General features: G+C 41.9%; 3 protein-coding genes across 3 annotated transcripts in view; 1 reads left to right on the top strand and 2 right to left on the bottom strand.

Moving 5' to 3' along the window:
* The window catches only part of LOC138026976 (atypical kinase COQ8B, mitochondrial-like), a 13,046-nt gene extending 10,228 nt beyond the window's left edge, over nt 1-2,818 (top strand). The window contains exons 12-13 of the mRNA XM_068874461.1: nt 1,085-1,171; nt 2,168-2,818. Coding sequence (XP_068730562.1) covers nt 1,085-1,171; nt 2,168-2,440 — 360 coding nt within the window. The 3' untranslated portion in view covers nt 2,441-2,818. The remainder of the gene's footprint in view (nt 1-1,084; nt 1,172-2,167) is intronic.
* Nucleotides 2,819-6,951: 4,133 nt separating this feature from the next.
* On the bottom strand, nt 6,952-7,497 carry LOC138025204 (tetratricopeptide repeat protein 28-like). The gene has a single exon (XM_068872404.1). It carries the CDS (start codon nt 7,495-7,497, stop codon nt 6,952-6,954), a length of 546 nt encoding a protein of 181 aa, XP_068728505.1.
* Nucleotides 7,498-7,637: 140 nt separating this feature from the next.
* LOC138025419 (tetratricopeptide repeat protein 28-like) overlaps nt 7,638-10,000 on the bottom strand; it is a 2,905-nt gene continuing 542 nt past the window's right edge. Inside the window, exons 1-2 of the mRNA XM_068872635.1 lie at nt 7,743-10,000; nt 7,638-7,642 (exon numbers count right to left, since the gene is read on the bottom strand). The exon at nt 7,743-10,000 is cut by the window's right edge and continues 542 nt beyond it. Coding sequence (XP_068728736.1) covers nt 7,638-7,642; nt 7,743-10,000 — 2,263 coding nt within the window. The remainder of the gene's footprint in view (nt 7,643-7,742) is intronic.

The raw sequence follows: 10,000 nt of genomic DNA, 5'->3' as shown, positions 1-10,000 counted from the left end.
AGCCACTGACGTTGGTAGCTGGTCATTTGTGGGTTCTAATTTTGATAGTTCAGTTGGTTAGAGCGTCGCACTGGTATCGCGAGGTCACGGGTTCAAACCCCGTTTAAGTCCTGAATTTTTCAGGCTTCTCTCCGCAATTCTTGGTTTGCACCCACGTGACACGGCGGCCATGTTGGTTGGTAATACAATACAATTTCTTTTCGCAGAATTTGCGTAATAGTAAAGTTTAGTTCTTAGCGGAGAGACAAGTTATTGTTCTTACCAACCAATATGGCCGCCGTGACGTCAGATACAAACCAAGAATATGCTATAATTGCGTTCCGCATAGCTTCACTTGATTTCATGTCCGCAGTTCAATATATGATTCATTTCATTCGTCAATATTGGTTAAGAGAGGAAAAACAATCGTATGGGACGCATTTTAACGTATACTTTTGCGTCACTCTGCACAACAATAACGTGAAATCACCAAAATTGAGGTTTTGACGGCAACGCGAGCGTACAAATGTGAAACTTTCAGTCTCTATTTTTTCTCAGAAACCGCTCGTACCAAGTCATTTTTAGGATACTTCGTCCACATTGTACGACGCGACCAAGATAGAATATTTAATAATCGCGAAAAACTTACGCAGAGCAAAGTTATACTTTGATGTGACGTAGTCGTCTATGTCACCATCGTAGATTTGAAAGTCCCCTTTTTTGTCAAAACCCAGAACAGTCCTTCTAAGGACTACACTCACCCGGACGATCGTACTTCACTTAGTTAAAGGACTCCTAGCTTCAAACCATTCACGATTTTATAGAATGAACTGCTTGAAGTCTACCATTAATGCTCAAGAGAATATAAAACTTTACTGAGAGGGAAAGAAAAAGTTTCCTGAATGGCTTAGTATCGTCATTGAAATTTGCCTTTTCTATCCACTTAACGTATTTTCCTAAAAAGTCTTTTTCCAATGGTTAGTTGTTCATTACAAGCCATTTCGTCGCCGTTTGAGTGCGACGCTTTAAAAGCAACCCCCCCCCCCCCCCCCCGCCGATATTGCGGTCAACAAATTTAAAAAAACGCCCAGCGTTTATCTCACAGATAATTCGTGGTGCAGCCATCGGAGACCGAGCCATGGTGATTGAAAATTCTATTGGACTCGGATTCCTCACGGGATACGAATCTAAGGTGAGAATGCGTGTGAACTGAGAGATTTAGGATCGCGTTTTCGTGAAACGCGAAACGGTAGGCAGCTGTTTGTCATAAAAGCACGAAACTTCACTTTTTCATAATGGTATAATTGCACGACACGAAGTTCAATTACCACTTTATTACATCCATTTAGAAATCGCACAATTTAATCGCTCAAATACAGGATCGTTGGAAACTCCCTAAAATGTAAGACTTCGGCCTGAAGAAGCACATTATCATGAGTTAGAAACTGTAAGTAATTAAAATTCATCCTTTTTTTTTAATCCAAGTTTTGGGAACAAAAATTGCAAAATTCGCCACGCAATGGCTTTCTTTGTCTTTCATTTTCCTGCAAGGTGATTTGTTACTTTAAACAAACCTTGAAATCTGACTGGTAGTTTTCTTTTAGTGTTCCTTCCTCATTGGCTGGGTTAGAGCATAAAATAGTGCGATTCGTCAGTAAACCGCACTGCTTAGAGCCAATCAGATTGCAAGGATCATCAGCGATTTCTAAATGGATGTAATAAAAACTGTTCTCTCTTTTGAGAAGTTGCGTGCGATCTGCAGCTAGCATGCAAGGTGTGGTCTAAAAAAAAAAAAGCAAGTCTCCTTGTGTACTTTGCGAAACGCATATTTCAGCCTGAAGTTTGCCGTAAACGCGAAGCGAAATATCGCTAATGTCATAAGCTCTTGGAGGGAAGATAGCGCTTGAAGATTTATCTAAGGTTGGTCAACTCATTCGTTGTGGTGTTCGATGACATGACTGGCACTCATCAGTTACTAGAAAACTTAAGCAACGACGACGGCAACGGCAACGAGAACGTCCTCTCAAAATATAAATTTGCGTTATTGTAATCACTTCGTGACCATTTCAACCTTTTTAATATGACAAGAGAGAGGTAGTTCCTCAAGAATGACACTGGCCGGATTCGGATTTGGATTGAATTGCTCTTTAATTTCCGTGAAAATGCAATCCTGTTTCCCCTTTTACAGGTGATGACAAATGCCCATGCAGACGCGGTCATGATCCTCGGAGAGCCTTTTGCAAGTGACGAACCGTTCAACTTTCAAACGCAAGACACCACCAGACGGATACAGCAGATCATGCCAATCATGCTACGTCATCGCCTTTCCCCTCCCCCCGAGGAAACGTACTCGTTGCATCGGAAAATGTCAGGCTCGTTTTTGCTGTGTACGAAACTTGGCGCCGCTATCAGCTGCAAACCCCTGTTTGATGAAATGTGGCAAAAATACGAGTTTGACTGAATTAGGAAGTCACTTAGTGGCTCGTCTGGCTTAAACTCAAACCCACCGGTTCTCTCATCATCAAAGTTCATTTGTCCATGTAGTTCTGAACTTTTTAAGGTGAAATTTACCCACCCTCGGTATTTTCGCCACAGTGCGATTAAACACATAATAATGGTGCATAAATTAGCCACTTTTTTGTGGTCTTCAAGGGACTATAAAAATTCATCTTTTCAGTATTTCGAATTGATGTAAGGTTGAACGTTTTTCGAAAGTGTGCTAGCCACACGTTCCTTTCGAAAGAGCTGTCATGGTCGCTTTCCATTCGGCCAAAAATCCAAGTTTGAAAATGAAAAGTTAAGATGTTTTATTCATAAAAATAAAAAATCGAATTTCTAATTTAAGGCAGTGTTTGACGTACTGTTAAAAACAAAAATACAAGCAGTAAGTAAATCACTTAGTGATTTGCACTTAAATCTGGTGCACAATATGTTGTCGTTAAGCTGGTCTTTTGTCTTATCAATGGACTCAAATGAGACTCTACCGAATAGTTTGAGCTTGTCACTGGTGTTTATGCCAGTTCTAAATCTGCAACTATGATGGTTTACTGAAACAAGTAAATTTTTGCGTTGAGGTGGTTCTCACTTAAAACACATTATTAGGCTGATTTAGCAACAGAACGGGAACGTCAGTGGCGATGTCGCACGCAGCAAAACTACCAATGAGAATTTAGAATAGAGAAGAAAAGAGTGGAGTCTATTCTATTCTGAATTCTCATTGGTGTTTTTTCTGGGCGCGCCGTCGCCACTGACGTTCCCGTTCTGTTGCTAAATCAGCCTAATATTATTGACTTGTACACCCTTGCCAGCAATATTTTCCAGTGTTTATGATTCTACTTACTCAACAAATCTATTTTGATTACCTTTTCGTGCTCCAAAGCGACTTTTCGCATTGTTATCTGATCCGATGAGATCAGCGAATTTTATCGTATAGACCGAATGTATTCTTGGGTTTCGCTCACGTGATCAACAGCCATGTTTTTCAACGAAAACAAAAGAAGACGTTAGCATAATAATAGCTTTCAATTCCCGGAGGATTGGATCGGGACACCAACATGGCCGCCATTTCATTGTTTGGGGACACCAACATGGCGGCCGTGACGTCATGTGAAATCCAAGAATAAATGGCGGCCAACAAAATATTCTTTTGTCATTGTGCTAATTAGACCGACTAGCCTCGTTAGCACGGACAAAATACAAAAGAAATGTTACTTTATAACGAGGCTACAATCCGGGTTAAAACACTTCGGGACACTTGTCAAATTTTGGGCGAAATGTTGAGAATTTACTGTACATGCTTCCATCGTTATATGAGCAACGTGTGTTCTTCTTTCGCTGCCTTTTTCGCGCCCCTTCCCCCCCCCCCCCCCCCAGACAATGTTGAAACATGCCAGCGATCGATGAACGGAACTTGATTTTGGAGACCGTGAAAAATCAACATTGTGATGGGGTAGGGGGAAAAGCGCGAATTGTCCCAACAGTTTTGACCAAGATTGCAGTTGGTCTGATTTGCACGTAAACAAAAGAATAATTATTTGGCCGTCATTTATGAATACGGTCTATACCTTATTGAAAATATCTAATTAATGTTTCAATTTAAAGAGACATTGCTTTCTCGAAAAATGTATAACATTTTTCTCCTCAACAGCCGCACATGTAAGCCTCGTGTTCACTATCACAAGCGCAAACATAAGGCGTTTATGCTGCGTGAAAACGAACGTAGAATCAGAAAAAGCATGAAAGTGTTGTAATGCTCAGACACGGGGAATCTGCAACGAGTGCTTTAATTTACGACACACGGCCAGGCAGTAATTAGGCCATGTTCGATGTATCAATGTTCACACATGGCTACGAGGCTTTATGATTAAATTTAGATATTCATCATCCTCCTGAGAAACCTTCAAATATAGGTTAACAGCTTTTCTTAAATAATAGTTATATTTAGTTTAATATAGTTTTCTTTATTTAATTTTTTATATCATTATTTTATATATTGATATATTTGTATTTTATGGTTGGTGTGATAACCGAACGGTTTTTACCGACCCAATACATGTAAATGTAAATGTAAATATTCTGTTATTTAGAAATCTCCCTTGAGACTTGTGAGAGAAAGAAAACAGAATTGAGCCGTGAATTTTGACCATAAAGCCCTGTAGCCATACCTGAATATTGATACATGAAACTCTGCCTATTCCTTGTGCTTATTGACCGAATGCAAAAATAGCCGCCAACAAATTATTCTTTTGTCTTTGTGTTAATTAGCCTAACTAGCCTCGTTTTACAACCCAAATTCTTTCAATTTTATGCGTGTGAACGAGGCTAGTTAGGCTAATTAACACAAAGACAAGAGAATAATTTGTTGGTGGCCATTTTTGCATTCGGTCAATGTCGTGTTTCGATTTCATAAGGCGAACGCAAGCAGAAGCACAAGGAAGAATTTTGATCCTTGAGCTTGCGCGTGTCTTTATAGGACGTTTTCAATCAACCTCTAGAGACACCAATAACAATAGAGAAATGTGCGACTTCTGGTGGATGAACAAAAGAAGTTCGTCCACCAACATGGCGACGATGACGTCACGGGAAAACCTTCTATGCTTGCGTCAAGGCCATTTTCGCGGTGAAATGAAAGCTGTCATGCTTGCGCATGTGCTTGTTTCGCTAGTGAAAACCAGGCTTTACAACTACAATACAAAAAGTTAAAATTCATTCTTTAGTCCAAAGGTTACAAATAAAGAACAAACAAATACTCCCAAGCTTGCACTCATATAGCGGGGCCTCAAATGCTATAACATCTCTAACTACCTTCTGAAGTGAAGGTCGGAAAGAGCATCGCAATAGACCATTTTCGAATTCTCACGGGTGGACTGGATCTAATGCGGGCAAATCTTTTCAAATGCACGTTAATTTGCCCGCATTAGCCTCCATTTCATGCTAGATCCAGTCCAACCGTTAGAATACGAAACTGGCCAATTAGGTGAGCAACTTAATCCCTTTCATTCCCAAGATCGAAACGTCCATTCTCCTAACTAGCACTATGGAGTTCTTTGTTGAGTAGTCATGAGAATTTGGTGTTATATCAAGATCGCACCTCTTAGGCTGATAATTATCTTCATTCTCAATACCTGTGGTACTAACACTTCATTGAAATTGTGAGGAGAATTTGCATGGTTAAATTAAACAGTTGCAAAGGAAGCCAGAATCAATCCAGGCTTGAACGGGATTCGAACCAACGACGCTGCGATTGCGCTGCACCAACTGAGCTATTAAGCCTGTTGGGAGCTGGGGCCCAGTTCTCAAACGTCCCGAAACTTTAATTTACAGGCCGTTTTCGGGTGTCACAATTCCCTTTGTATCTCAAGAACGGAGAAGATTTAATTCGTCAAACTTCACAGTTATTTTTCTTTTTGTTGCCTTGAAAACATGTTAAAAGATCGGCTTTCCAAAACAAGCGGTTGGCAAATTTCACAAATGGCTTTTCGGGCCCGAAAAGTTTTCGGGACTTTCGAGAAAAGGGCCCTTGGTCTGGGGTGAATAGACCATACTCGTATTTTCAGTATTGGATTGGAACTAGCTTGCAATGGAGGCTAATGCGGGAGAATATATTAAAAGGTATTTGCATTTGAACAGTTTCCTCCTCATTAGCCTCCATTGCAAGCTGTAGTTCCAGTCCTATACTGAGAATACGAATAAGGTCTATTGCAGTTTCATATATAGAATGGATTTTTCCTGGCTTCGTTTGCAACTGCCTAAGCTATTCAGCTAACTGCGATGACTCTCAACTTTCATTCTATTCCCGCAGTACATATATTCTGAAACGTCATTTCTTTACCCTGTGATAATTAATCCATCCTCTTTGTATTATGATATACAATAGCTCAAGAGACCCCCTCTCATTCACTTAAGGACAACTTTTTTTTTCTCTTTTCACGGTTCTATTTGCGTTTTTGTGTTCGTAATCTTCATCATAGAAAGAATAGAATTGGTAGTAGATCGCTTCCAAGAACTTATTTGCACTTGAAAGGCAAGCATCAGGATAGAAAACATACTCGCACGGATAAACTTGCTTTTAATTAGTGTCTGTCCAAACAAAAAGCACCATCGATGTTGCTTGTGGTCTTGTTTGCGTAGTATGTTTTTGAAATGTAGGATCAATAGGCGTCATTGGCCAATGAATAGACCTTTTTGCAGATAAGACGGCCATTTTGATTTCTATTGTTTCAAATAGCTATTATGGGATGCCCAGGGGGCAAATACATTTTCATTTGCCCCCTGAGCATCCCATAATGTCTTTCGAAACAGTAGAAAACAAAATGGCCGCCGTATCTGCAAAAAAGGCCTATGGCCATTCTCTCCCAGTTGGACTGGAACGAGCTTGCAATAAAGGCTTTTTTGCATATCAAAATCCGCTCCTCGAACTAACTGCCCTTCCCAGTGCAACCTTGAGAGTACGAAGTTTGAACTATTGAGATTCTACGTCTCGCGGATTTCTTTGAATTCAAGCGTCACGTCATCTCCAATCAGTACAAAAGGAGCCCAGTGTTTCTCGGGTTCGTTTAACTCACGAAGATGCTTCATTCCTTCGCGAAGAGCCTCGCTGGCCGTTTTTCCATCTCTGAGGTGCTGGTAAAAGCATTTCATAAATTCCTTGGTGGCCTCGTCATCGATTTGCCAGAGTGACACGAGCACGGAACGCGCACCGGCGGCTAAAAACGCCCGTGCAATACCGACCACGCCCTCAGACTTGACCTCTCCTCTTCCACTATGACAGCAACTGAGAACAACAAGCTTTGCTCGCAAACGAACTGTTTGGACATCCGACATTTTCAACAAGTAATCTTGCTCCTCGGGGATCTCGGACTTTCGTTCGGGGTTTGGAGCGAGTATAATTTCCCCAGTGCTTAGTCTTCCATGAGCTGCTAAGTGGACCAACGCAACGGAATTGATACGTTTTAGTACTCCCTCTTTGGTTGCTTCTGCTCTCGTCAGAGGTACCAAATTTAGAAGTTGGCCTATCATGTTTACTTCCTCTTTAGCGGATGGAAGTTGTTCTAGCCTGGACTCTCCAGCTTTTAATGGTATTTCATCTAAGCATGGATCCCCCACAAGCAACGCTCCACGTTTACTGTGGTAGCTCTCAGGTGTGCCTTTGATCAGCATCAGGCTGGTCAACGAAGGAACAGTACGGATTCTAATTGACTTGCTCAGTGCAGCCCAAGGAGCCAAGCAAAGTGGACCGTCCGGAACAACAACTAATTCGTCACCTTCTATTAGCTGTGCAACTGGCTCAAGAATTGCTTCATACAATGGCTGGAGAGAGTTGATGGTACAATCATGTGATGCCTCGAACGTCGTTCGAGCGCTTGGAGATTCCTCAGTTTGTCCTTCCAGTGGACGATCCTTACATCTGAGGCCAACATCGGCTCCAATGGTCTTCAAGGTAGTCTCCAACAGTGCAGTAACAGGATCCTCGATCTCACTTTCACCTTTAATTTTCTTGCAAGTAAAATCAACTAGTTTTCCCTTGTTCAATAGCCAAAAGATTATAGCACCGTGTAGGTGTGCTATAAAAACGCATGGCGTAGATAATTCCTTAAGAATTGAGGAAATGGTTTCTTTGCATTCACGTGACGATGGGGTTCCTTCTGTGACCCCGTATTGTGCCTTTAAAATATCATTCAGAGCCTGCGCTCTTTGCTGCTCTGCAGCAAGCAAAGCCTCTTCGACCCTTTTAAGCTTCAGCAGAGTTCTCCACAAAGCAGTGTAAGCGTCGTTTTTGGTCTCACGACAACTTATTTTGAAGGCATCTTCAGAAACAAGACTCCTCATGCCATTAAAGACTTCAACGCTGGATTTATAATAACCTAAGGCCTTCTCTTCAAGAGAATCCGAAGTCTCGAAGACACGACCCAATCTGTATAAGGAGACTGCTTCTCCAGAAATGTCACCAACTTCTTTAGCAATGTTCAGATGTTCTTGGTAGTGCTGTTTTGCCATTTTGACCTCACCGAGGCTGTGATACACATCACCGAGCATGCCATGGGCTTGACCTTCTCCATACTTATCACCCAATTCCTTTGCACGACAAAGATGTTTCTTGTGAAACTTCATGGCCTGTTCAAAGTCACCGAGTATCCAATAAGCAAGTCCAAGATGGCCATAGGCTCTTCCTTCTCCGAGTTTGTCCCCCACTTTTTCGGCGATGTGCAAATGTTTTTCGTGGTACTCAATGCATTTTCTGTAGTCGCGGAGGCATCCGTAAGTGAGGCCGAAATTCGCATAAGCGAGTGCTTTCCCAGTTTCATCCCCCAAGTTCTCGGCATTGACTAGACGAAGTTCCAGATACTCGATGGCCTTCTCAAAGTTACCGAGGCCACGGTACACATTGCTGAGATTGGTATAAGCACGTCCTTCTCCAAGCACATCGCCAACTTCTTTGGCTATGCCTAGACACTTGTTGTGGCAATCTATGGCTTTCTGTAATTCACCGAGGGGACAAAATAAAAGTGTACCGAGATTGTTGTAAGCCTTTCCCATTCCTGTCAGGTCACCAACTTCCTGGAAAATGGTTAGTGCTTTTTCGTTCATTTGTAGGGCATGTTCGAATTCACTCAATTTAACGTGTGCACTGGCGAGGTTGAGATAAGCCGTTCCTTCAGCGAAGTGATCTGCACTGGTCTGGGCTATACTCAGACATTTCGTATGATTCACTATGGCCTCTCGAAAGTCACCTAGGTTAGTAAGAACCGCTCCAAGATTGTTATATGAATTTCCTTCTCCACCCCTGTCGCCAAGTTGGCTGCAAATCTCCAAGGCTTCTGTAAAGCACTTTTTCCCTTTTAAATAATCACTTTGGGAACAATATAAACTTCCAAGACTGTTTTTCAAGCGCGCCTCTTCGAATCTGTCCCCTAAATCCTGTGCGATTTTCATGCTTTTGACATTGTTATCGTAAGCTTTTTTGAAATCCCCGAGACATCGATACACATCGCCGAGATTACCATAGGCACAACCCTCTCCATCTGTGTTCCCTACTTCATTAGCAATTCTCTGACTTTTATTGAAACATTCTATAGCGTCTCTAAAGTTTCTTAGACGATGATAAACATTACCAAGGTTGCCATAAGCGCGTCCTACTTCCCCCTTGTTTTGTATTTTTTCCGAAATCTTTAAGTGTTCATTATAGAATTCCATCGCTTTTTGGAGGGCGCCACGGCGAAAGTAAACATTTCCAAGGTTTGCATTAGCATCTCCTTGTGCTGCTTGGTCGCTCTCGTGTACAGCTATACTCAGGCATTTGATGTGATACTCTTCGGCCTGTTGCAAGTCTCCGAGTCCCAAAAAGGCATTGCCCAAAAGGCCACAAATACGCCCTTCCTCGCCCTTGTCGCTCATCTCTGTAGCAAGGTTGAGATGCTTTCTGTGGTATTCAATGGATTTTTGGAGATTACAGAGGCTGTCGTACGTGTTGCCAAGATTAGCGTAGGCACGTTTTTCTTGGATCCTGTCAGACACTTCCTTG

The sequence above is a fragment of the Montipora capricornis genome, chromosome 12, assembly GCF_036669925.1.
Source record: "Montipora capricornis isolate CH-2021 chromosome 12, ASM3666992v2, whole genome shotgun sequence".
Lineage (NCBI taxonomy): Eukaryota > Metazoa > Cnidaria > Anthozoa > Scleractinia > Acroporidae > Montipora > Montipora capricornis.
Note: the sequence above shows the minus strand (reverse complement) of the source record. Positions and strands in the feature narration are given on the sequence as shown.

Coding starts and splice junctions, on each gene's coding strand:
- LOC138025204 (XM_068872404.1), bottom strand. CDS start 7,497: ATGATAGGCCAACTTCTAAATTTGGTACCTCTGACGAGAGCAGAAGCA.